The sequence below is a fragment of the Syngnathus typhle genome, linkage group LG2, assembly GCF_033458585.1.
Source record: "Syngnathus typhle isolate RoL2023-S1 ecotype Sweden linkage group LG2, RoL_Styp_1.0, whole genome shotgun sequence".
Classification (NCBI taxonomy): domain Eukaryota; kingdom Metazoa; phylum Chordata; class Actinopteri; order Syngnathiformes; family Syngnathidae; genus Syngnathus; species Syngnathus typhle.
This window is the reverse complement of record NC_083739.1, coordinates 10,959,463-10,986,660: the sequence shown is the minus strand read 5'-3', so window position 1 is coordinate 10,986,660 and position 27,198 is coordinate 10,959,463. Positions and strand designations below refer to the sequence as shown.

At 41.1% G+C, this 27,198-nt stretch overlaps 4 protein-coding genes across 8 annotated transcripts; 2 read left to right on the top strand and 2 right to left on the bottom strand.

Moving 5' to 3' along the window:
• Nucleotides 1-432: 432 nt before the first annotated feature.
• sypl2b (synaptophysin-like 2b) lies at nt 433-4,521 on the bottom strand. Its single transcript, XM_061302687.1, has 6 exons — nt 4,226-4,521; nt 4,066-4,143; nt 3,094-3,212; nt 2,634-2,838; nt 1,688-1,882; nt 433-1,588 (listed from the first exon to the last, which is right to left on the bottom strand). The coding sequence occupies exons 1-6, from the start codon at nt 4,241-4,243 to the stop codon at nt 1,463-1,465; spliced, it is 741 nt and encodes a 246-aa protein (XP_061158671.1). The 5' UTR covers nt 4,244-4,521; the 3' UTR covers nt 433-1,462.
• A 1,944-nt stretch (nt 4,522-6,465) lies between these two features.
• Nucleotides 6,466-17,211, top strand: LOC133169510 (sortilin-like). Of its 2 annotated transcripts, none has more exons than XM_061301766.1 (20): nt 6,466-7,031; nt 8,876-8,935; nt 9,523-9,596; nt 9,676-9,778; nt 9,856-10,017; nt 10,316-10,392; nt 11,034-11,083; nt 11,194-11,321; nt 11,563-11,707; nt 11,780-11,935; nt 12,053-12,144; nt 12,610-12,712; nt 12,794-12,965; nt 13,039-13,229; nt 13,539-13,728; nt 13,873-13,989; nt 14,306-14,414; nt 14,787-14,899; nt 15,208-15,349; nt 15,512-17,211. In XM_061301766.1, exons 1-20 carry the CDS (start codon nt 6,792-6,794, stop codon nt 15,524-15,526), a joined length of 2,439 nt encoding a protein of 812 aa, XP_061157750.1. In that variant the 5' UTR covers nt 6,466-6,791; the 3' UTR covers nt 15,527-17,211. The 2 variants fall into 2 exon arrangements, with proteins under 2 accessions (XP_061157750.1, XP_061157759.1); XM_061301775.1 differs by lacking the exon at nt 6,466-7,031 and adding an exon at nt 7,977-8,152.
• ngrn (neugrin, neurite outgrowth associated) lies at nt 16,638-19,062 on the bottom strand. The gene is made up of 4 exons (XM_061302590.1): nt 18,668-19,062; nt 18,351-18,461; nt 18,060-18,201; nt 16,638-17,928 (listed from the first exon to the last, which is right to left on the bottom strand). The coding sequence occupies exons 1-4, from the start codon at nt 18,904-18,906 to the stop codon at nt 17,506-17,508; spliced, it is 915 nt and encodes a 304-aa protein (XP_061158574.1). The 5' UTR covers nt 18,907-19,062; the 3' UTR covers nt 16,638-17,505.
• A 377-nt stretch (nt 19,063-19,439) lies between these two features.
• nfyal (nuclear transcription factor Y, alpha, like) lies at nt 19,440-26,528 on the top strand. 4 transcript variants are annotated; one of them, XM_061302556.1, is made up of 9 exons: nt 19,440-19,572; nt 20,577-20,680; nt 23,204-23,350; nt 23,419-23,550; nt 23,860-23,962; nt 24,462-24,610; nt 24,843-25,016; nt 25,095-25,205; nt 25,809-26,528. In XM_061302556.1, exons 2-9 carry the CDS (start codon nt 20,600-20,602, stop codon nt 25,872-25,874), a joined length of 963 nt encoding a protein of 320 aa, XP_061158540.1. In that variant the 5' UTR covers nt 19,440-19,572; nt 20,577-20,599; the 3' UTR covers nt 25,875-26,528. The 4 variants fall into 4 exon arrangements, with proteins under 4 accessions (XP_061158540.1, XP_061158529.1, XP_061158521.1 ...); XM_061302545.1 differs by having other exon boundaries at nt 24,462-24,628; XM_061302537.1 differs by having other exon boundaries at nt 23,419-23,574.
• The last annotated feature ends 670 nt before the right edge of the window (nt 26,529-27,198 follow it).

Here is a 27,198-nt window from a genome sequence, read left to right as displayed (position 1 = left end):
TCCAGCCTACATGGATCCATCAGATAGTTGACAGAGACAAGTGTAGCATCAACATAAGGTCATGTATAGCCATAACATAGCGGACCTATCCTTTTGTAGTCAGGTATAGAGTCATTGTTCACACATTCTACTCTGTATAACTACGCTGTGTAAGCCTTATGTGACATAACCTCCAGCAAATAAATACAGTATTGAATGCAGGGAAGCGCTTTGTCCGACTTGTGGTATGAACACATTTTACATGGATGGGTTCTGAAAGGAAATCATTCATGATTTTGAAGAAGCAGTGAATCAGGAAGTGTGCATCAAGTCTACATGCTGTAATCAACACTATTGGAATGGTAGTAAGTTCTTGGTAATGTTAGTTTTTTTTTTCTCAACTAGACACTGTGTTGCATGGTATATTTAAAGGGACAATAAGGCTACTTACACTTTACAGTCAACACTTGGGTTTATTAATAAAACAACAACTATGGACACCATAGGCTTTATTGAATGTGCAGATATTTACAATGTTTTGTGCAGAATGTAACCACTACTAAGCCAGATGACAATATATACTGCACTGTTCATTTTGTACCAAAGTAGATTTTATGAGTGGAAACACCATTTTATTCACTGAAATACTAGTGGACCTTCATGATGACGATAAGTCTTCTTTTCACACCAACAATAATTCAAGATAAAGCGATGAGGGGGAAAAACCATCTGCAACAGTTTGCGTAAACATTAATAAAAAAATGAGAATAGCAAAATGATGCCATGTAGGGTGACAGAGGGGAAAATGCAATTAAACACACAAACAAAAAAACATGCCCACTTTTGAACTCCTCTCTCAAGCATTGAAGCAGGAAACATAATTCTTAAAGAATCATTTTTGGCAATTTGACAGAGCAATCCAAGTGCAGCACTAATAGTATTATTCTTTAGAATTATTATTACTATAAGAGTCCACACAAAGTCAATCATACAAAATAAGGGTCCCGGTTATTCTACCTATTGACTTTTAAATGTTCTATTTTAAATATACAGACTAGTCCTCTTACAGGGGAGTAAAACCATTCCAAAGGTTTGCATGAATCTTGACAATTGTGCAGTCTAAAAGGCTGCAAATGTACTCAAGAGCACCCCTTGCAAAAAAAACAAAAACATCTCCTGACATCAGTTCTACAAAACAAATTGGCTTCTGCAGGAAATAGGTAGCCAGGAAAGATGGACAAATTCAAACTTTTTTTTTTTTCTCTACACCATGTAATTCAGAAGAGCATGGCGTCAACATTTGTTATTATGATTAGTCCAAAAACACTGGCTATATATTGGGACTAAATAAAAAAGGGAACTTAAACTTGCAGTGTAAATGTTTGACCTAACAACTGCATATCTTCTAACCTGCAGCTGTCATTCACCACTTTGTCACTTCCTGACAAGCAGACATGCCGCTCAACAATTACAGGATGAGGAGTTACATCGGTGGGGCAGTGCCCTCAGCATCTGCAGCGGGCGGTACGTTTGACTTATGGAAAGGAGTTTCCTTATAAATGAACCAGCAGTTGCCACCCCACAAGATGAAGTTAAGGAAACCAAAAATCTGCGCACACACACAAAAAGAGGAGCGGAGGTTAATATGGGTGGACATCGTTTGCTTTTTATACTTGACTTTTGTGACGCTTCACGGATGTGAACTTACCACCGAGGCGTTGAGTCGGCCCATGTGAGGCGTGGCGCCAGCCGTGCACTTGTTGCTACTAGGATCCTTGCACACTGTGAGAAGCGTCAGAATGGTGGAAGGACTGGTGGACCACTTGACGTCGGACAAGCCTTTGGCCCAAGCGGAGGAGGAAGCCAGCCACATGAATGCAAAGGCCGTAGTCAGCAGCAGATCCTTTTACAAGCAAAAGAGTCATTCAATCATTTTTGGTGGTGATTTAAATTGCCACACACTTGGATCATTTAAAGTGTTGATGACGGCTGGCGCTCTTTGACAATATAATGTTGATGACGAAACAAATTTTTCTCTTGAAAAAATTAAGATTTTGGAAGTACAAGAAGAAGTCCACCTGACACCAGTGCTAAACAGTTCTGGCAGATTTCCTTACACAAGTCAGAAAAACGAATCCTTTTTGATCAGTCTAAAATTTGAATCATAAATGTACTGTATACAGGCACAGTCACATGCTTTCAGTGTGAAACAGAATTTAAAAGCAGCCTGGTGCTGTCAGCTGCCGTGACAGCCAACATTTCATTTACGCTGCTCTGTGAAGCCTCTTTCACACTGGCCATCTAAAGCTAACTTTTTCCTGGCTTGCTTTCCTGTGTGTATAAGATGTATGAGTTTATTTCTTATACATGTGCAAAAACCTTAAAAACATGCCATTACTGTTCTGTGTAAAATTAATAGGGAGAAGAATATTTAATTTATTCTGGAATAAAGTGGAAGCATAACAAAGAAAAAAGTGACAAACTGTGAAAACTAAAGACTGACTTGATTGTTTAATTTCATAATTGATGGGTCACGTTCACATATGTACCCTTCAAATTGTAAATGTATATAATTTGCACAATATGACTCCTTGAAAGAGTTGGTGGAAAAGGTTTATCGTGAGCGTGTGAGATGCAAACCCTTACAAACGTACCACAATTGGGCCACGACTAGATCCTCTGTACAGATGCTGGAAGCCCAAATAGAGGATGAGGGAGGCGGTGCTGTACAGAAACGCCAACACTCCGATACAAACGTAAAACTGTGCCGAAGATGCGTAATCTCCAGTCAGGTAGCGCACCACAAGCTTGGTTTGATTTGCAACACAGGTGGGAACATCATAAGGATGTTCCATCAACCTGCGTAAAGACAGGAAAGAAATAATGGCGAGAATGCAAAAGCACACATTTTCTATTAAGAAAATATATAAATACTCATTACTAAACAAAAATGTCACACAAATATGACAACCAAAAATTTATTGCAATTTGTCCGGTGTCTCCCTACTTTTCTAAGCATATTTCTATTACTTTGGTGGAATAAGAATTAAGCAGATTAATTCACCCTTTACTCGAGAAACCCGAATGAACGATGGCATGATTGGCCGTGCTCACCTAAACGGGTAGTTGAAATCTGCATGTATTTCTTGAATCTGGCTGCCAAGGCACTGGACGTTGACGCTGGTCGTGCCGCTGTAGCCTCCAGTTGTGGCAAAGGAAAATATTGCGAATACCTGCAATCACAATCACACACAAACACACACAGTTGTTTAATGGACAGGAAATACATAAGCTGGTCATATCTACATGCCCCAAATTACTTATTTTTATTTTTAACCTTGCGAGACACTATTCACATGCCTCAAGGTCACTTGACAATTTCCTGAAAATGCAGCAGACCCTATTATAAAAATATCATAGTTGTGGCACTTTTTATTCAATAATAATCGTGCAATCGTCAGTTTTTTTTTTTCATACTTGATTTTTGGTAACATCAAACTTGTATTCAGCCAATAGAATGGGGGCAGAAACCCTTAAAACTCGCGATCCCCAAACATACTTCTTGATTAGTCAAACAATAACGAGTGAACTACTGTTGCAAAGGATCTTGACTTTCATAATGGACGCATGGAGTGCATCTGAAGTCGTTGAAACACTCTATTCGCGGATTTTCGCCAGTCACGGGCCAGCCCGGTTCCTTTCCCCGCGAATAAAGGGGGTTCTCTAACCTCAGACGAAATAAATGTTTAAATACAGAAATTTCCTTTATGAAAGAAATGCATGGGTAGACTGCTAGGCGGAATTTATGCAACGCTGAATTAACAGCGATATCTAACTATTGGGAATAGTTTAGTATGCTAGCAGACATTAAACTTAGTGCGGCATCACGGAAGTGGACAAGATGTAAACGTACGTCATTCCACTTTGCTGATGTTTTTAATGCTTTTAGCTCATCTAATGGCTTCAAAGTCATTTTGCAGTCACAAGATCAGCGAAAAAATCTGTTTGCAAGCTGATTTTGCCGCTAGCTAGAAAGATGGAATCACGAGCGATTCATTTAGGCATATGGCGACAACTAAAACTTACCCATTCGAGCAATCGGATAAACGCCAGAGGCTCTTTGAGGGGTCCCAAGTCGAGAGAAAATGTCGAAGACAACACTTTCTAAGAGATCATCGAGAAAGAGCAGAAGTTACTTGAAGGCGTATTTGTTGGACGTATAGTGCTGTGCTGTAATTGTTGTTACCTGGGCAACAGATTCCATCGTTTCCCCACAGGAAATGATCGCGGTGATTCTTTATTGTCGTGAATGCTGAGCGATAGTTTTTATTCTCCTCCTGTGAGCTTGTCAAAACTTTTTCTTCAAGAGTGACGAACACGTGACCAGTGACGAAATTATAATATGTGTCAAGGCGTTGTGAATCCCACTGCAGTTCTAGGCAGGACACGCCCTACTGCATTCAAGGCCAGGAAAGGCATTTTGCGACTTCAGAGTGACAAATAATATAATGAATCACACTTACCGACTTGATTGTTTTAATTTTTACTAAGTCATCACATATACCATAATAGTCTACGTTTCATTGGGCGTATCCTGCCTGGATGCAACAGCCAATCACATTTTAGAAGGGCGTGTCTATGCCGAGAACGTCAGTGGGATTTAGGCCGCGATCGTCGTACTTATCATGTCGACCTCGACACCATATTAGATGTGGCAAAGTCAAGCAGTTTTTACCCCATTAAAGCAAAATTGTGTTCACTTAAACCTGGAGGCTACTTATCTGTACACGAAATTGAGATACCTTTGAATTTGCTTGTGAAATTTTAGGGAAGGAGCAAGTAGAGCACAAAAATGAAAGAGGAGAAAAAAAGCAAATCCCAGAAATGCAAAAGAAAAAAGTTCAAAACTTGTTTTGAATGTCACCGTCAGTTTCTTTTTCTATAAGGGAAGTGGAACAAATGATTGAATGAATTTGTCCTCAAAATTTCAAAATGTGCTCTATCGGTGTGAAATGTTCGCCTTGCATGATTGACAATAGGTTTATTATAACTTATTCCATCTAATGCGAGAGCATTTAATTAACCACCCTGTCACTAAACGTCAATGACGTAAATGAACAAGGATATTTTGTACAGTACAGTGATTAATATCTATCAAGCATATTTTGCACTGAACTCTCATAGAACATCTTATTTGATATTTGAAGCCAAGCTATTAGCCAGAGGCAAACTCACACAGAAAATTCTGGTTTAAAAGTGACTCCACTGGGATTCATACTGTGTTCAACAAATGATCACCATTAAATATAAACATGTCTGCATTAAGACAAGAAATGTATACCAGTATATCGAGATGCAAGGCATGCAAAGCATGAAGTTTGTGAAAGCCTTAAAATTCAGCAAACTTGTTCTGCCACTTTTTAATTTAGGCAGTTTTTTTATTTTATCTTCGCTGCTGTGCATGATGACAACGTGTCAGACTGGTTTTACTGCCCAGCGAGTCAACAAGAGCATAATCAAATAACTTGGAGAGAGAGAGAGAACATTATCTGCTCCTTCCTTCCTTGCCAAATCCTTGCATTTATCCTCTGAAGCACATTTGCGATGGGATTACATGGTAATATCAGCCACTACAAGAGATTTATTACATAAACATGATCTATTTAGTTAATAACTTTCTTGCCATTTGAAACAGAGGATATGAAGAGTTTGTTGCCCTGTCACACACATGACTAGCAGTCATGGGTTTGCGTGAACGCTTTGCCCCATCGTCACATGCACACATTATTTAATCATGCATACACTCTCACACACAATCAGTGATACATACGTTATCAAATATATATTTTTCCCAAATCTGAATTTTAATCCAGGACTGGATTGGCAAAGCATGTTGTTCTCCCCCTGCCCCCCCAAAACATAATTGACCCGTTCTGTGACCTTGGATATTCTGTAACTGTGCCATTGTTACCCTAACTATTTCTAGTTGTCCAAAGTGATTGATTAGAGCAATCCTTCTTAACTCTGGATAATTTAGTCTACGATCAACCTCATGCACGTTGTTTTTTTTAATCCGTGTGTGTGTGTAATGGCCCCATAAAATCTGCAGAAAAACACCCAATTTGCATGGTCCACAAAAAAAGATAAGGCGGCACCCCGACGTCCCCCTAAAGAAAAATCAGGTGTGTGAAGCGGATGTAAACCTACTCATTTGCCAGTTCGTTTCAGTATTTAAAATTAAAATAGAAATCGATCAGAACAGTTGACTAACATCAAAGAGTTGAGCTTTGTTTTGTTTTGCTTTATAAACACGACAGTTTTGCTCTCAACCGACCCTGGAAGTCTCTTGACAGCATTGCCTATTGTTACCTCCTGATAAAGACACCGCCCCCAATCTAGAACCAACCAATCAAATAGAGAAAAGGGGTGGAGCCACATGATATGCCAGCCAATTACGTCCTAGCTTCTAGGTGCGCGGAGGTACAGAGACACCAGGCACTATATTGCCTACCCGCTTGGTGTCAAGTGGACCATCCACAGTCTTCGGAGTTGAGCTTTTTCCGTCAATTATTTTTTTTAAATATATTGATTACATTATTTTGTTAATTTTTGACCCCATCTGACTCCTTTCAAATCGTGAATTTACAACTGTCAGAGGCGTTTTTTGTTGTGGCTTTCATCCGCACCACCACAGCCTGTATCGACCTTCAATTTTATCAGCGAGGCTTGAATTTTACTTATTTATTATACACGGTTTTATTATCTTATTTTTTTCCTCAATATATGATTGTTTAGCTACAGTGGCGGCAAGAATGGGACTTTGGTTTCGCTGCTTCTTGCTGCTTTCCCTTTTAACTCTGTCAGCCTGTACGGATTTCCTCCTGGATGTTAACAAAGCCTCCGGACGGACACTTTTACGAGATTCGAACCGAGCCAAGCAATCCTCGTTCGCCCGTTGGCGTCACGGTGTGAGGAAAAGGAGCGCCCCGGCGGACGCCTCTTGCGACGCTCTTAAAGGATATGAGGCCAAGTTGGCCAACAACACGCACCGTGTAAGTTACCAGCCGCGCTCCAGTTACACTGTGGACGGCCCAGGTAGGCAGGTAAACTAATTGGCCCTGTAACTGCGGCTGGATCGCAGGTGTCGAACGGAATGCGTGGGTAACGCAATATGGCAGTACAGCGAAATTCGTAAAATAGCTGCTCAGGTGCATGTACAATTGTACACCACTTAATTGTTGTCTGAAATGGAGGTGATGATCACAAGGGTTATCAAAAATATCAATATTGCAAACCATCTTATTGTATTAATATCGCAAAATGTTTGCCATGGAAGCGAAGGTTCAGGAGCGCTAAATGGCGACGTGATTGATTCAATAACAGAATGTCCATTTACACAAATTGGCCCCTCAAATGGTGGCTGGATTGCAGATGTTATCGCTATTAAGAACCTTAACTATTTCTCGGGCTCGTTATAGCCTGACTAAATGAAGCTCCTCCCATCTTTTTGTACAAACTGTCAAAACTGTCCTCCTTAAATCTGACCTATTTGTCTGTTGTTTGCAAAAATATGTCAGTTCTGGAGATGGTCCACCTTTTGTTGTGCCAAACCTTTTTGCTCAACATCACTACAACAATGATGTGATGATGTGATGCCATGGAATGGCTACAAAGCATTTGCTTGTCATTTAGCCTTCTCTTGTGTTGTGGGCCAAATGGCCCCATATGAACTCAACTGTTTGTTCCTCTTGAACAGCAAAAAGGAAGAATTATTTATCTGAGGTGCATAATGTGTTCCTGTGTCGCATGTCTCAAATTATTTGTGCAAGATTTCATCTCAACGATTGTATCGTTGGTGTACAATGTTGGGAAAATGTAACCCGCTATACTCGCTGCACTGCTCTCAACCGGTTTTGCCTCTTTGGCGTTCTGTTGTTGGTTGTTCCAGTGATCTACGTTGCGTATTTTGCTCGAAACCTTTTTGAAGCTGAGAGCTATTTTTTGGGAAGGTTATCATATAAACATTTTTGAAATAACACATTTGCTCAGATTATCTTGAGTAATCTTCATAGTATATAATATATTTATGTGGTTCTTGGGGGATGCATAGGGGCTGAAAAAGAGGGGAATGTTGCTCTAAACTATTTGCCTGACTGGAAAGGAGCACAAAGAAGTGAGTGGCCTTGTGACCGACTGTGTGCTAGTTATTAGTTAATTAGTTAATTTCCGGTTTGAAGACATTCAACAGTCGTGGTTTCTATTTAAACATTTCAAAAGCAGTCATTTATTTACGTTGGAAACATTTGATATTTAACATGTACATGAATATATTAAAGGCGCACAAGAAAAAATAACAATTTAGTGAGCTACTATGGTTGCACAAACGTGCACACTTTTTAAATTACAAATTACATTGGAACTCAGGTCAAATGGGGGTCACCATTTAAAGTGTCTCTGATTAGCCCTAAATAAATTTCAGATGTTCTAGTTGGATTTTCCTTTCCTAACAATGACATTAGAAAACCCCCAAATATGAAACATTACTATGAACACCATCTATGACCACAAAAGCGTGTATGTATGCGGTGGTTTAAAAACTCTTGGAGATGATGAGGAACGAAGCAGTTGGGCCAGGAAACTGCGCAATTGTGCTGAAGCCCAATCCGTCGCCACTTGCATCCCTTGCACCATCTCCTCAGGCAACCTTGAATACGTGCGTGCACAATAGTGTCTTGTGTGGAATATTTAAGTTAACCTGAATATTTACACCAGTTGGAACTTGTTATAGTGTCACTAACCTGGATAATTCAGAGGAAAAGTTCTAAAAAAAGAGGCTTTGAGGCCCTGTTCTTGTTTATTTCTATTTTGGTCTGAAAACATGTTTTTTGTTTTTTAGCATACTTTCAATGACCTGAGTGGATCAGTGTCACTGGCTTGGGTTGGAGATGGCACGGGGGTAAGTCTCACATCACAAATGATTATTTTTTTTACTGTGTGTAGCTTGTATATTATATTATTTGCCCAACGATACAGTGCTACCTTGACAGTCCACATTCAAAGCAAAATTTCCTCCAAAGAGTCAGTCATAAAATCCATGCAATGTTTGAAGGGACTTTTGAACATTATGAACTGTCATACATATAACTCTAACATTTATCAGATTTGTATAGATTAGTTCGCCTGGATTTTAATTTAATCTATTTTTTGGTGGTTTACATACAGTGGTTTAAAGAATGGCCTTCTGCCGTGCATTGCTAACATGAACAACATGGCTACGAAAATAGCAAAGTTAGTTTACAAAACACTCAGTCAATGTTGATAGCTTAGTGGCTTGTCTGTTTCTTCGTGGGAATAAATCGCTCGTCTTTTCTTTTGAAAAATGGTCACTGGAGGGATCGGAAAAGTTGCTCTGCAAATTTGTTACAATCGCCATCAAAGCATTAATCAACGTCACGAAATAAGCTACCTAACAACTGAACTCGAATGGATAAAATAAATGAATCAAACTGCTTTAATACATTCTATGTCTCCTTCTTGTGACAGGTCATCCTAGCTTTGACCACATTTCAGGTTCCCTTCTTTATGATCAACCTCGGACAATCTAAACTCTATCGAAGGTATTTATGGCGCTGTCCCATCTCATGTCAGACACGACGAGTTGCTCTCTTGATTTGACGCTGATGTCATTTCTTCCAGCGAGGACTACGGTAAATCCTTCGAGGATGTCACTGACCTCATTAACAACACCTTCATTCGATCAGAGTTTGGCATTGCTACTGGCCCTGAGAATTCTGGAAAAGTGAGTCAAGTGCACTTGTAGCCCGTGTTAAATCTTTTTGGATTTACCAATTTGGATTTTGTACCGCACTGCGGCAGGTTATCTTGACTGGCGAAGTGTCCGGTTCTCACCGCTCTCGGGTCTTTGTCTCAAGCGACTTTGGAAAGACTTTCACCCACCAGGAGCTGCCCTTCAACCAACACTCGGTCCTCTCGTACAATCCTGAGAATTCCAACGTGCTGCTGGGCCTCAGCGACAAAGTAAGCAAACAATAGTCACCTGGTTTAAAGAAGACATTGACACCTGAGAACGTTTTGTAACTGTGAACAAATCCAGAATATATCGTTCAACATGTATGGATTAGAACTTGACCTAATTAAGTTGGGATCTCTGACCTACCTTCTTGTTTTTTTATTGCGGCGCCAGCAATAACTTTTGCTTGTCAATAATCAGTCAAGTGTTGACACAGGGTACATTTATTAACACAGTCCAAGTTTGCTAAGGTTCAACGCTCTGAAATCAAACAGCTTCAGCTTGTTGGTTTTTTTTGGTCCTCAGAAAGAGCTATGGCTGACTGAAGATTTCGGCCGCAATTGGAAAAAGATCTACAACAACTCTGTGTGCTTGGTGAAATGGTGAGAGACTCTCATTTGGTCAATAAGCCAACTCACTTTTGAGGTGGACAAATAGTCCAAAGATTTTCCAGATCATTTCTGAAAATAGGCCGCTAACAAAACATTGCCTTGGTTGTTTAATTTCACATTTGATGGTTGGAAAGTCACTCAAACAATTGGGACCCAGCACATTCCAAAGTCCAGCATAATATGTTAACTTTCATTTTGTGTTCATTTGGATGTGGCAGAAGTAAACATGTTCAAAAGTGCTGTTCTATTCACTTTCCTGTACACCGAACTGTTGATATATAAGATGTAGTTCATGCCCTAGTTAATCCAACTTGATGACTCTCATTACTAATGTGAGACAAACAAGTTCACGTCAATTCTCCGGGGGGTTTTCCTTGCCGCTCCAGCGGCTCCACCTCTGCAGTAAAAGTCACCTGGCAAGCAAACTTGACTTGTTTTTTAGAGGCACTTCCTTGTACACACAGCAACAGTCAAAGACAAATATTTAGGAAGGGCCCATCTCGTACGTTGCATGGTACTCGAGCCATACCGTGTTCTATTTGTCTAAATAAACCCACAACCATTTCTTCCTTGCTGCAGCCCACTTTTGTTTATCATGCTTAATTAAAAGCCTGTTTCTCCTTTAATTCCAGGGGGACGGAAAATACCATCTTTTTTTCTGCCATTCGCAATGGATCCTGTAGTGAGTGTTCCAAACCGTCAATGATTAAACACTTCATTAATGCCTCACTGCTACCAGTTGTTGCTAGCGTACAGTTTTCATGACTAAATTGCCGCTTTTGTATTATTCAGATGATCACGGAGCACTGGAACTCATGAGGACGACTAATTTCGGGAAAACTATCAAGACCGTCGCTACTAAGATCTACTCCTTCGGCCTCGGCGGTCGCTTCCTGTTTGCTTCTGTGATGACGGGCAAGGTTAGCAAATAATAAAAACGATAATGATGATAATTATTATTATAAAATGAAAAGGATTGCACATAAATGTTAAATAAAAAGATGGAAGTGTGTGTGTGATGTCACGGTCAAACAGGACCTTTTCATTAAGATTCACTTTTGGGTGAAAATTGTTGCCTTTTGGGACCTAATAGATGTTGGATCATCCTTGCTGGTCTGTGTATTGTTCTCAACTCATGTCAGCTCTGGTGTTACTTTGCAGGCCACTGAGAGGATGCTCCATGTGTCGGTGGACCAAGGCGAAACTTGGAACATGGCCCAATTGCCTGCCATCGGTCTCGAGCAGTTCTATTCCATCTTGGGAGCGAGCGATGATATGGTTTTCATGCACGTGGATGAGCCAGAAGGTCGGTCCAGTAACCTGCCACTTTTATCTTAACAGCAGGTGATGGTTACATTACCTGTATGTGTTTCTTCAGATGATGGCCTCGGCACCATTTACGTCTCAGATGACCGGGGCACCGTCTTCTCCAAGTCACTGGAGAACCACCTTTACACCACCACAGGAGGCGAGACTGACTTCACCAACATCACCTCCCTGCGAGGAGTTTTTACCACCAGTGTCCTGGATAAAGGTAGCTCTCATCATGTGTCTCAAACAAGGGTCCCTGAGCCGTAGCTTAATGGGGTCTGCAAAACAAAGACCAAATGACATCATATTTCAAAATGTGCATACATGCATGTTGTTTCAGACAAGACTGTGAGGTCTGTCGTGACCCGTGACATGGGAGGGGAGTGGACTTACTTGCATAAGCCTGCCAACAGCAAGTGTGACTCGCAAAAGGTAAGCCTTTTTATGGTGAGGGGAATAAAGGTTTTTCATTTCCAAAAGTTATTTTCAATAAAAAGGAGATTATATTTTAGGAATAATTTCCAAAATAGTTGTTCTTTTGGAAAAACTGTTTTATCAACCCCCATAGAAAAACCTTTCAAAATGTTAACAGAACAGGAGCGCTGAGCTCCGGCTTGAGCTCAATACCTGTTGAATTATTATAATGCACAAACCTTTTTCATTCTTGACATTTTTGTTGAGACAGTAGAAAGGATTATTAGCATTTCCGGTTAAGATCAAATCTTTTTTTGAGCTAATAGTTTGTGTTTTACAGAAAAACGGGCCAATTTGGCGAGTTTGCCAATATCGCTGACTCTTGACTATATTTACATATGTTTGATTTAATTTCAGCAGTCAGAGTGGATTTTGGAGGTCCTCTTCCCATGTATTAATGCTACTTTGTCTCTGTTGGAACAGTGCCATCTCCACATCCATGCGTCATACAGTACCGCATTGAAGCTCAATGTCCCTATGCTGCCCTTGAGCGAACCAAATGCTGTGGGCTTAATATTAGCTCATGGTAATTACACTTTCAAAATTTGATTGATCACATGTTTGATTTTTGATGCTCGAATGGACATTCATGCGCTCATCTTCGCAGGGAGTGTCGGCGATTCCGTCTCTGCGATGACCCCCGACGTCTTTGTGTCTGATGACGGAGGCTATACGTGGATGAAGGCACTGGACGGCCCGCATCATTATGCCATTCTGGACTCGGGTGGGCTGCTCGTAGCTGTGGAGCACAGCCCAGATGAACCGGTGGACAAGATCAAGTGAGTGTTGCTGCCGCATGCTGTAGCAAAAATGTCTTGTTTATGTTTTCTGAGTTTGTCCACTCTTGAACAGATTCTCTACGGATGAAGGACAGTGCTGGCACACGTACACATTCACTGAGGAGCCTATCATCTTCACCGGCCTGGCGTCGGAACCGGGCGCCCGCTCCATGAACGTCAGCATCTGGGGCTACAAAAGCGGCATCCTCAGCCAGCATTGGGTCTCCATTACTATCGACTTTCGGGATCTCCTCACTAGAGACTGTGAGTGGCCGGGCCCCATTCTTGATTGTGGCTATCCCAGCATCTACAATATAAACAAATATTACAGAAGGACGGGCACGTGAATCCCTGAAACCTGTCTCTCTCCAAATTAAATGTGCATGCTCACTGATCTACAGATGGGACATAGTGATAAATGCCCACACAAAATGAAAATAATTCACACATCTGTTTTTGAATCTGAGAAGAATGTGGAAATCACGGATATATATACAACTGGAATATTGACCACGAAAAAGGGGATTTGGGGGCCACTATGTAACTTTTTGTGTTTGTTGACTTTCTCTGTAGGTGCTGATGCCGATTACGTGCAGTGGTTGGCCCACTCGGATAACATCAGCGACCCCAACAACGGCTGCATCCTGGGCTACAAGGAAACATTCCTGCGTCTCCGTAAGGATTCTGTTTGCTGGAACGGACGAGATTATTTGGTCAGCACGCAGCCGACGCCTTGCCCATGCACTTTGGACGACTTCCTTTGGTAAGACGGAAGACGCATTGATTAGGAGCATTTAGTGCCTAAATTTGATAATGGAACATTGATGAATGTATGAATTCATTGAGGTACTGTGGCATTCGTTGGCTTCAAGGCTTTTTTTGTGATGTCCTTTCCTTGTTGATACAGCGACTTTGGATTTTACCGCAAAGAGAATAGCTCCGAGTGTGTGGAGGAGCCAGACATGAAAGGCAAAGTGCTGGAGTTCTGTCTGCACGGTCGAGAGGAACAACTGCGGACTAAAGGGTAAAAAAAAAACTTGCTTGACCTCAATTCAGACAGCACCAAAAAAAATTTTCTTTGTCTAGAGTCGGGAGCCGAGTGTTCAATCTATTTAATTCATACATTGGAATTTACATTGCTCGCAAGAAAATTAGGGATATTGGGCTTTCGGATGAAATTTCAGGATTAACCTAAAATGTTGTTTGTCTAATAATTAGATATATCAAAATTATGGATTTTTTTTCTTTTTTTTTTTTAGTTTTCCTTACATAATATATGTAGCCTTATTTAATCTCGCACGTGTCATATATGCTAAAACTAGTCAACTTTCTCTCCACAGCTACAGGAAAATCCCCGGTGATAAATGTGAGAGAGGTACGATTCCTGAGCGCAATGAGATTGACCTGAGTGTGCATTGTGTGAGTGATCTGCTCAACCCGGAGATCCAGGTCAGTACAGGTTCTATCTTCCTTTCTTTTTATCTTTCGTTTTTTGATTTTTCAAGTGTTTCATTTATTATTTTTCTTTCCTCTTCTTTTTTGCCTTTTCTGATTTTTTTAAAAGGGGAAGTCAACCCCCAGATTTTCTTTGTGCAGCGAAATCCACCCGTTTCACTCCATCTCAGGGGCGGCCATTTTTCAACATACTGTCAACTAAAACTATTATGTCATTTTAAGTGGCCACGCCCTAAGATGTATAAAAAATGTGTGAATTTTGCTGCTTAACTCATACTCTACAAACGCAACTTTAATCAGAATGTGATGTTTATTGTCATGTTAGACTAAAAGACCTCCCCTTTTGTTATTATTATTTTGTTACAGAAACAAGGCCACCACTCCTCTACAGCTCTCGTCGTTGTGATAACGATAATAATCATGCTACTGAGCATCGCCGCCGGAGTCGTCTTCATCAAGAAATACGTCTGTGGTGGCAGGTTCGCGTTAAATTAACTCTCTTCTTGTGTACCAAATGTGTCTTATGCATGTTAAATTTACTGCTAGTGGGAATGAGTGTATATTTTTATTGAGAGAATTTGCACAAGTGACACTTTTCTGCCATCTTTTAGGCCCACATTTTTAATGTAGCATGTATGGAGAGGTGTTTACAAATGATATTGACTATATATGTGCCCTAACATTGAAAGGTCCATCGTTTGCAAATGTGTACCTTGACATGGACAAGCAACTCGTTTATTTGTATGCAAGGGACAGACCTGGAACGTGTGGCTTGTGTTTTGTGCAGGTTCTTGGTCCACAGATACTCAGTGCTGCAGCAACACGCCAACGAAAACACAGCAGAGCGCGTGGATGACAGGTTGGACGACCAACTGGAGAGCAACCACCGCGTCAACGGAAAGATCGACTTTCACGACGACTCTGATGAGGTAGGCTGACGTGGTTGCGGCCCGGCCAGTAACTAGTAGTTGCTTTGTGTTGATCAACATATCTATGATTTAGTTTTAGTAACATGATCACTTTGGTGATAATAGTCTTGGTATTTTTTCCTAATGTTTCATCTCAAATTCTTTTCCCATTTTATATTTCAGGACTTGTTGCAGTAGCAGCTAAAATCAGTCAAATCATCTATTCTGGAGGAATTTCCGGCTTCGCACTTTAGCGAACAGACACTCCTACCATTGCACTTCTTCCTTTGGCTTGAACTTTGTTCTGGTGTCACTCGACTATCTTCTTCCTAACTCTAACGAATGTACATGCTCAGAGGTGAGGAGAAATTGATGCGGAAGGAAATGCATAAGATTTTTTACTTTTCAAGCAAGAAGCACAACTCTGAGGTTCCATTTGATAGCAATAAGATGTACGTACTTATTTCCATGCATGTCAGTAGCGTCCATGATGTAAATATAGCTCCAGATGCTATGCTTGATAAGTGAAAGATGAAAAAATATTCAAGGCAAAATTTCTATCCAAGTTGGACCACAAGCCTCAAAGTTTCTCATAATGGTCTCTAAGGTCGGCACATTTAACAAAATATGTGTGACTCTGAATAGGACTTTCTTTTCCCAAACGTAAACTGGTTTTATTCAAATAGAGCTGCTCACGTAAAGCTGGACTATGAAACACTCGGAAATGACAAATAATTTGGCGGCTAACCAGTTGTCGGCTAGCGCAGAGAGCTAACGCAGCAGTCTACATCTCATGTCGGACGTGACAAACAAACCAGGCAGACCGACCATCTTTTAGCATGGCACAACTTGAAGGCAGTACTGTATTTGCAGTTTTAATAGCACAAAACAAAGCTTGTTTGTCATGATTTCAACAGTTTTGTACTCAAAAACAAATTGCTAGGCAGCTCATTGGTGGCTACAACATGAGTTGGGATATCATCCATGGATTTTGTGTAGGTAATTAGTCATGACAGACAACATGAGCAATTTAATTTTGGAAATGTTGTAAAACAAGATGTGTAAATAAGTTTGTTTTCCTTTTACCTTTAATGTAAGTTTATACCGTAAATTAATATATTGGTACTATTGATACAGTTGGCTAGAATATGAAGTCTTGAAGGATGCGCGTTTCTTTTCGCAAGATTAAAGTGAGTGTCCGGGTGTCTTGGTAGCAACTCTCCACTATTCTAAGACTAATCAATGAGAGCAGAACTATCTAAATTAGTTACACTGTGACATCACAATCAAACTATTTTTTGAAGGGCTCAGTTGCAAACACATTTGGAAATAATCAGCTAACAAAACTTTAATTTGACAGTTGATGGGTGGGCAAGCACTCCAGACACTATTTGTATACATAATGTTTAAATAGTCAATGTATGTAATGTCCCATTGAAATGTTTTTTTTGTTCCTTCTCCTTGAGGCATTTGCACTTCTCTCATACCTTTTTTCTATTTATTTGTGCTTTGCATGTTCAGAGTGCAGTTAATGTGGTGTGGATCTTATTTGGATTTATTTTTGCCTATTGGCTGGTCATTTTTTAACATTCAGGCTTTTTTTGGATTACCATGATTTGGATAACTCCAAATCTACACAAACGTAAACATTTTTTAGCGAAGAAATTATTTCTAATATTGAGACAGCGAGTTACAAATGACTGAGGTGATGCGATTAGGCCAAAATGATATGCGATGCAATTGCATTCTTCTCGTGATCTATAAATGAGGTATGATTTTTTTTTAAAAGTTAATTGTAAATATGCAATCTTTGTATCTGCTGTTTGTATCTTTTCAGACAATTTTATCTTTGGGTTTGCCAATAAATTTCTGTTGTTCCTCTACTTGTGACTACTGCTAAACTTTTTTGTTGCTCTTAATTTTTTTTTTTTTTTTTTTAAAGTTGAGGTTAGAATGTCGGGTTGGCTCTTGGCTAGCAGTCTCTTGTGACCCATTTGCAAAATGAATTGTCCACCCCTGCTCTACATAGACAGTGATATTGTAAAGGAACCTATTCCTTTCACATTCAATGAATGTGGTATAAATGGTCAAATGAATTTGCCCAACATTGCTTATTATTCACAAAGCAATCTTGTTACTTGTCTTTTATTAGATGGACTACATTCAAATCTTTTGCATCAATAGATTCTGTACAAAAAATGGCCGTTGCAATCAAAGAAGTCATTCCCAACCTGCAGCACAGGTTCAGCTTTAGTACCCTGAAACTTCTCGAGCTCTTCCTCAGATAACACTTGTCCATCCCAAGTCTCGTCTTCCGCCTCTGCCAGATTGGCGTTGGCTGAGTCGTCCTGTCCCGTTGTCCATGTTGTTGTCGCTGCGGCATCTTTGTGGCATTTTGGCGGCATCACCGGAACGGTAACGAGAGCGGAAGCTTTGATAGAGGGTTTATCTGTACTTCCAATCACAGGAACCAAAGCAGCTTCTGGATTTTTGGTAGGCAAAAACTGGCGTAGCGAGCGGCCTGCGTGCAGAGCTGATTGACTTTGCTCTGTCTTGATCTCACCCAAAGGCAACGCTGAACGCTGAAGCCTGGACATCACCTTAATAAAAAATAAAAAAAAAAGGTTTCTGCACATATTTTAAGTTCCCTTGTCTCTCAGTTTGCTTATTCACTAATTAATTCCCATCAACTTTTCAAACTTTGAGAATTTACAAAGTTTTGCAACCTTACCTTTGCATCCTGCTCTGCTTTCCTGTGAGGCGTCGGGTTGAACTTGGTGCGGAGCACCCTCTGGATCACTTCGGGACTGACTGAGAAACCTTCAGATAGCTGTCCAATTGTCCACTCGTCTGGATGCTCTCGCTTTAGATACCTATCATTTGGGTACACGTATACTGAATTTCTTAATGTAAAATAATGTCAAATATCCTGATGCGTATCGTCTTGAAGGCCACACTTCACGATACATATTGTATCGTGTTATACATTGTATGTTGATGGCAATACCCAGCCCTGGCATACCTGATGGTCTCCATGGCCTCCCAAGTCAAGGTCCTCTCTGGAGCACCTGATGGTGTCATCTTCCTGTGCAACCTGTTGTATTTGACCATCTTCTGCTTCCTCTTATTCTCTCTAGCAAAACACAAACAAGAAAACAATAGAATGAACAGAATTTCTACTGTCATATTTAACAATGTAACAAACTTTATACGTATTCCGGTGTGGGTGACTAGCCGAGTTATGCTTCAACTTTGACAATAGGATCATTAAAATTTAGGGCCATGATTCATATGTCATAATAACAGGTGGAAAATATGACATTTCAGAAGCAGCCTTACTCCAATAAAACGTTGAGTTTGTCCTCGACCTCCTTCATGATATCGTCTTCATCATCATCTTCATCTCTGCGGGATCCGTATTGCTCTCCGCGTGTCCTCCCCACACGCTTACTGTTGCTGGCATAACGACAAAACGCCGTGGGAGGACGAAGCGGCGCCACCACCTTGGGGATGCACGCTGATGGGGTCGCTACTGCCCCAACCCACCGGGAGAGCACATAGAAACGTCCGGCAGCCATCGGTCGCAAACGTGGGAGTCTTGTCGGTTGGAAGAAGTTTCGCGTTCTTGTAAGTTGATCAACAGATCGGGATGACAACAATGTCCAATGCGATGATATTGCATCCGTGCCCTCTTCGCTACTCGAACCATTTCCTGGTTTTGTATGGCAAGAGTATTTGGACAAATTACATGTGCGCAAAGAAGAGGCGAAAGTCAATGCACCCAAATACCTGCATTTTTAACAAAATACTGTAAAATAGTATTGAAGTATCCACGGCAACACTTCTTCGACCATTAACACATTCCATCTTGGAGTGTTTGTGTTTTTTTGGGGCAGCAACGTTGTAATTTTATTTCCATTCATTTGAACGGCGAATTTCAGATATGAATGAATGTGCTGAGTCAAACTCAAGTCGGCAAAAGTTTCATAACCATTGGAGTAAAGAGAATTCCCAACGCGACAGAAATACTCTTGTTCGCCAATTGCGACGTCTTCCGGGCGCTCAGGGCACTGCAGAAATCCCTCCCATTTTTCTCCTCCCTCCCATCTCCCTCCACTCTCCCTCCCTCCCCCCGTGCGGGGTTGCTTCATTTGCGGCCATTTTGTTCGCTCACTTTGTTGATTGGGCTTTAGCAAGCTGTACTGGAGCCAATCAGAGGGAAACCGGACAGCGGCGAGCACACGGTAAGGGAGAGCCGATTGAAGGCATTGGGTAACTGTCAGCACGGATTGGTTTGCCGCGGACCAACCAAATGACTAACCCGACTAAGTGCACAAAAATCGAATGACGGTCGTACGTTTTGGGGCCTGTGTCCAAATTCGCGGGACACGATCGTTTCGTGCTTCGGTCGGGCAAGCTAACTATTTAGCTTGCTAGTGCAAACAAAGGAACGGTGGGGAATGGCTTCGTTCGCCACCCTTGAACGACTTCCAGCCGAATATAGCGGACTAATGCAACTGACTTATAGTCCACCCTCGTGATCAAACTCCTTCAAATAGCTCGTCAACCAGGCCCCAATATTAGCGTTATTTACTCCCCCACCCTCTTGTTGAGTTAGCCAAGGCACCATGTCGCCCCGCTATCAAAATAACATTCAAAATAAATAAATAATAATTTGCAAAATGACGAATTGGTACTGTTTTCTCTTTTTATAAGAATCTCCTTGGTATGCACACGTTTTCCGTTTGTTTTGACTTAAAAATGTTTTTGCCAAAATTGTGGAATTTATATTATAATTTTACTGTAATTAAGCCACATTTTCCCCCTTGTTTTGAAAATATATAGTTTGACTTCAGTGACTACCCATCTGTAAACACAACTATGTATTATTAATTTCCTACTGTTGGCTAAATGGCATATGCAGGTACTCAGATATGGATACATTACTCAAAGACCTGAAAACCTTTGGGTATTGTTCTGCTATCATGTATTAATTTCTGTTTCAATTGACTGTTTTCACTGTCATTGTGGTTATCCCATTGCCATATTTGAAGCGCTTTGTTACTGCTGCAGCTGTTATGAAATGTGCTATATTAATAAAGTCTGATTGTATTGTATAATAAGCTCGTATCGCCCACTGCCCATGTGTATAATAAATCAAAAGTGACAAAAATGAAATGCAATGAATAATCCTGTGGCTGCGTTAAATACTGTTCGATCTCCCTGACTGTGTGTGTTTCTGTTGAAGAACGGCTTGTTGGTTAAGCGGCTATGGAGCAGTACACGGCTGCCACCACGGCGACTGGAGAGCAGATTGTAGTGCAGACTGCCAATGGACAGATCCAACAGCAGGTGAGTTATCCATTGCTCTTGTCTCTAGGGGAACTCACACCACCACAACACAACCACATGTACTGGGAAAACGTGCAGAATGGGAGCCTCGTGATTTGATTATGAAACATATGTGACCATGGAGCTGAAATTGATTTCAAAGAAGCAAACATGATTTTATCCTTGTCATTTTTCTTGTATGGCAACTTTTAGCAATTAGAAATCCCACTTTGTGTAGATGTTTGACTATTATATATTTGGTTATTAATGTTTAATACACTGTTGTGTTTTTTTCTGGGTGAGTTTAAAATATTCTAATGTCTTTGAATGGGCCTTTCATTTGGTGCTGACAGTCATATCATTGTTGCTGTTATGATACTTTCTGTTTTAAAGATGAACCCTATCAGGTGGAGTATATTACAAGCGATAAGAGAAATAGTCAAGTCTGACTTGATGGCTTGGTATAGTTATTGCACGTGAAGGTAATGCCACCAAGTATTATGTTATTCACTTGAAGTTCATTTAACAATATCAGTTCCAATACTTTTGGCTACTTGAAAAGCAGATCACTTAAAAAAAAAGTTGCACGTCTAAACTTTTTTCTTACATTAATTTTTGGATCTGAAATCCAAATGGCTTCGGTATACAACTAAAAACAATGCATGAAACTTCACCCAAGTATAAAATAGAACATTTTCAATGTTAACACAATGCGCACAAAACTGTTGCAGATCCAGCTATGGATATTTTGTATCCATTGTCATCCTTTCTTAAAAGTGTTGTGAAAAGCAAAATAGAATCCAGATTGTCCTTTTTTGGGGGGCCGTTCCAACTTGAAGGCAGCTCTACTGTGTTGTTTAAAAAAAAAAAAAAAAAATGAAGTTGCCTTGTGGTGACTTGCCCGCAGGCCCAGGGCACAGTGACCGCTGTGCAGCTGCAAACGGAGGCGCCTGTGGTGACAGCCTCGGGCCAGCAGGTGCAGACACTCCAGGTAGTGGTGTCTTGGCCACCCTGTGTCGGTGGCGTATGCCTCACATATGACTCCATATTTGCTGTTTGGGATCTTATGACCATAATAATAATAAATACATCCGGAAGTTTAAGAGTCCTATTTTCGGTCAGCTGGCGCCTATAACGTCATTGCCGTAACGTCACTCACAAGTCGAGTCTAGCGTGTTTGGGGCCGTGTAGTGCAAAAATGGGTGTGTTTTCATTTTTGGGATTTTGAGTCTGGTCACAGTCAAACAGACCATGCACCAATTGGTGAAGAGCAGAGAAAAAAACATTTTCTTTTGAAAAATTCATGCCTTCAGGGCTATCCGCTGCTGGGGTTTCATTTTAAACTAACACTACTGAATAAATGTATCGTCTCTCCCGCCACCATTTTGAATGTTATGAGGATCAACTTTTACCCCCAAAGAGTGACGTGAATGAATCCCTTGCATGTTCTTTCAAGAAAAAAGGTCGTAATGCTTATTTTCAATTAAAAAATATTCAGGCCTGAGCGTTAAGATTTTATGGTACTAATTCTGAGAAAAATCGTAAAAATAATCGTCGACTTTTCTTTTTTGGCAATAAAAAGGTTAGCCAAAAAATGTTAGGTTTTTTTTTTTTTTTTATGAGAAGAGCTAAAATTGGTCTAAAATGCCAAGCAGGAAATTTGGAGCCCTATGCGTTTGCATACAACAGTCGGGGCAGATTGCGTGTATTTTCATGAAGCATCTGACCCACGGCATGCGTCTCCCAGCTGTCTGAATTCACTGCATGCTCCTTCCTCACTCAGCACAGCGTCTCATGTGGCGTTTTCCTGTGCTGTCACGTTGTGCCATGACTCGTTTTCTGATGTTGAAAACATCTACAAAGTGTTTTTGGTTCCACGTGATCTCAAGTGAATTGCATGAATTCATTGCCATAGTCCACACAGCAGGAACTTTCATTGAGTTTTTCACTTTTTGTTTTCTAGTTGTAGTTCAAATGTTCTGAGTGGCAAGGTCGAGAGTTTATAAACACAAACTCGTACTGTATTCTGCTTGATTTGCATTACTGTGATCTGTAACGAGTGAGTGAAGTAAAATTATGTTTTGCACTTGCAGGTGGGCAAGGACAGTCTATCATAATTTTTTTCAACGTAGTGTCGATATTAATATCATGATAGTTTTTCTCACTCATTGCTATGGGACATTTTTTTGTTTTTAGCATTTCATCTGTATTTGCTACTAGCTTGTACACTCCTTTTTTTTATGTGTCTTTTGCCTGTCAAGTTATTGTTGCTCCTGAGTGTTTGCCAAACAGTCAACCCTCGCTATTGGCAGAGGTTAGGGGCCGAGATGCACCGCAACGAGCAAAAAATTTAGAAGTGTAGTCTCAGGTAAATTTCCATACAATTTTACAACCCTAGCTATGTTTGTCTGGAGGTGACGCAATTGGCGAGGGCTGACTGTACATCAAATAATTCTCAGGCTAGAAGACGAAAAGAGTCTGTCCTCCATGTGAAGTCAGTAAAGCTTGCTGTGCTGCTGTGACAATGGTGGTCCTCACATGCAGGTGCAGGGGCAGCCTCTGATGGTCCAGGTGAGCGGCGGGCAGCTCATCACGTCATCCGGACAGCCCATCATGGTGCAGGCCATGTCAGGGGGCCAGGGTCAGACCATTATGCAGGTTCCTGTGTCTGGGGCTCAGGGATTGCAACAGGTTAGGCAAGGAACTCACATGGGGATGTGCGTTTGCATTCTGTGCACTGATGTAGTGTGTGTTTGTAGATTCAATTGGTGCAGCCTGGCCAGATCCAGCTGCAAGGTGGTCAAACTCTGCAGCTCCAGGGTCAGCAGGGCCAGCCTCAGCAGATCATCATCCAGCAACCCCAGACGGCCATCACCGCTGGACAGAACCAGGTGTTAAATATTGGCCAACAAAGTGTAAGAGATTTATGACACATTTTTACCACTAACTTTTAGCATTCTTGTATTAACATTCCGGTAAGGATCAAGAATTACAGTATACTTACATGCCACTAAGAAAATTCTGGTTGAAATCACTAAAGTCAAAAGTCAAGTAAAATGTATTTATATAGACTCAAAAGAACTTCACATGCTAGTCTTGATTCAAACCGAGTACCTTAGTTCTATGAATCTGTGAGGAAACATTGCTTACCATTTGTCCAGTGTGCTGAATAAAATCTGTTAAATGTATTTTCCCTGCAGGGTCAGCAGATCAGTGTGCAAGGTCAACAAGTGGCTCAGACAGCTGATGGACAGACTATTGTCTACCAGCCAGTCAATGCAGATGGAACTGTGCTACAGCAGGGTAAACAGAGGCACATAACAGACACTAGCCAATCGTAGTGCAATTTTTTTTTAAATGCTTTTCTGTAAATTACGGGGATACTACTTGGTGTTGTGTTACTGGTACATATATTTCTGTGTCATCTTCATACTTCACAATGGCTCTTCTGATTAAATGTAGTGGCACACTATGTAAGCACCAGACGAAAATAGATTACGTCTCATGTAAACAGGTGACTTGGGAAATTCACTCGGCCATAAAAACACACACATGCACGGTAGTTTGTAAAAACACTTTGTCTTTAGATTCTTGTTTATTAATTTTAGTAAAATACCTTTTGGGTGACTCTCGTAACCATAAAAACTGTTTTGGGGGGGCTGGATTAATTATCGGCATTCCAACACCTAATGGGGAATATTGATTCGATATACAGCTACACGTAAATTGAGATGCAAAAAGGTTAATTCTTTATTTGCCCTGTGCTTGTAAGTTTTCTAAAAGGAGGGTGTGTGTTTGTTAGGAATGATCACAATTCCCGCCGCCAGCTTGGCGGGTGCCCAGATAGTACAGGCAGGAGGTGCCAACACCAACACCACCAATAGCCAAGGCACTGTGACCGTCACCCTGCCCGTCTCTGGCAACATGGTCAATGCAGGTGGAATGGTCATGGTAAGACCCAATGTTGAGGTACCCAGCATCTTTATTGCGTTTGTGTTTGTTATCAATTAATCATAAACACTGCTTGGAGGTGTAATTATTATTTTTTTTGCTTCCCCAATCTAAATAAGTCAATCGATGCGTTAGGACCAAAATGAAGTACTGCAACATTTTCCAAATTGAAGAATATAATTGTACCCTTAGAAGAATATAATTGAACCCTTCTTTTAACGTTCTTGACCAGATGGTGCCCGGAGGTGGCACAGTGCCCACAATGCAACGGATTCCTCTGCCAGGCGCCGAGATGCTGGAGGAGGAGCCCCTCTATGTGAACGCCAAGCAGTACCACCGCATCCTAAAGCGAAGGCAGGCCCGCGCCAAGCTGGAGGCTGAGGGCAAGATCCCCAAAGAGAGGAGGGTAAGGCTCGTTTGTCATCATGCTGGTTAGGCGGCGTCGGTTAGAAAATCCAATGCAAGCTCTTGTTTTTACTCTCAGAAATACCTGCACGAGTCTCGCCACCGTCACGCTATGCAGCGTAAACGAGGCGACGGAGGGCGGTTCTTCTCACCCAAGGAAAAGGAAGAAATGGCCCTGGCATTGGCACAGGTAAAAAGCTTCCAGCCTTTTGGTTTCTGCAGCGTCGAAGCTGGGGTCAATCATGGTTGACTGTGGCCGGAATGAATGCGTGCTCGTGATTTGGGTGCCGGTCAATCACAGCGTGTCTACGGTAGACCTTTTCACCATGACGTTACACGTATTTCTGGATGCCAGCAGATGAACAAACCCTGCATGTCCTTTGACCAAGGCAGGGCAATTGATTATTCTCGTCACCTTATCTACTGCCATAAATTGTATTGTGCAGATTTAGATTTAAGGGGACTGATGTGCTCATTTGACACTTAAAATGGAAGATCTGATGTAACTTGCAAACTAGTTTTCTAAATTATTCAAAGACATCACAATCAAAACACTTTATACACCAATGGCACTTGAGTAAAAGTACTAGTACCTTACTTAACAGAGCTCAAACTTTTGCCAGAACGGCAACTACACGACCGGTGTCAGTTAAACGAAAAAATATATATATTTCGTAAACATAAGTGGCTGATGTTATTTTTATTGCATAACATCATCGTCAAAGGGTGTGGGGGGGCCTTGTTTCTATTTTGGTCTCATTGTGCTATAAATAACCCAGGTTTCTCTTCACAGCAACAGCAGGAAGTGGCACAGGCGGCAGCCGACGAGACGGTGGCTCAGATGATCAGAGTGTCGTAGCATGACTCAGGTTGACCCTTCATCCTGTTTACCAGCTCGTCTTATTTGTCACTCTGAGCTACCGGCTAACAGGCCAGCAGCAGTAGCTGCCCTCTTTTCTGGAACTTCTCATTCTCTTTTTGTGCGTGCGTGTGTAGTTGAAAAAAATATCTCCCTTCTTATATTTCGCACTGCAATATTCTCCCTGACAAAAGTTATGGCTACACCGTCTTGTCGTTTGTAAAACTATTCTTTTAAGATGAAATGCTTTCTTTGGCCAAACACTTAGCACCTACTATTTATTTCCCACCCAGAATAAGTCATGGTTACACCAAGTCTACTTCGTTCAATGCTGATAATGAATGAGTCATGACGTTTAACTGGTACAGCCTTTTTTTTGTTTTGTTTGAACTTGTTAATGCATGTTCTGATTTTCCTTTGTTTTGAGTCTTCCCTCACACCCCCAACAAACATTTGTGAAAATATTGTATATTAATCATGTTTCCCTCCCCTACTGTACGTTAGCTTGCCAGCTTTTTGGGACATTGTATACAATGTTGTTAGGATTTTTGTTTATAGGGAAAACGTTCTATTCACACGTGTTTGACTTGTATATTTTTATTCATTAAATGAAGCAATGTTGTCTTTTTTACATAAACAGTTTATAAAAAATAATTGATTGAATGCCTATTTAATTAAACAGCAGTCAGTCACATGTGGTTCCTTGTACTGTTGTGCAAAATCTTTTACAGGTGCTATTTATGGCTTTTTTCTCAAAGGCACATTAGCCTATTTTCTGTATTATGTTTGCAGTTGTGATTATTCAACTTGAAGTTCACAATCACCTCTGGTTCACCATCACTGTGGTGAGGGCACTAAGGTCAGTAGAATTACGGGACTTTTATCTTGGGGAACTGATGCAAAACACAGTAACTGGCGTTCCAAGCAACTCCCAGTCAAACAATAATGGTTTAAAATAGTTATAATTAGTTCCAAATTTTGTTGAATTAAGGCCCCAACGCAGAGCCGATGGAGCGCTCACCCCCACACTTCGCAGAAGCTCAGGTAGTCCGGCCGTCTCACAATTGACCAATCATGGCGTAGAAGGCGGGACTATTACCGGTCTTCAGGGGGGGGGGGGGGGGTTGATCATCGATTGTGTAACCATGGAAACACAATGTACGACTGTCGCACAAGTACAATTGTACAAAGCCGGGCAATAACAACATTATTGTCGTTAGTTTGACTGCCCCGCTTTCCTCCGCAGAGCCGATGGAGCCAAACACCCCCACCCATCCCGTGCCGAGAGCTCAGGTGACCCACTCGCTCCTTCGCATCGCCCCTT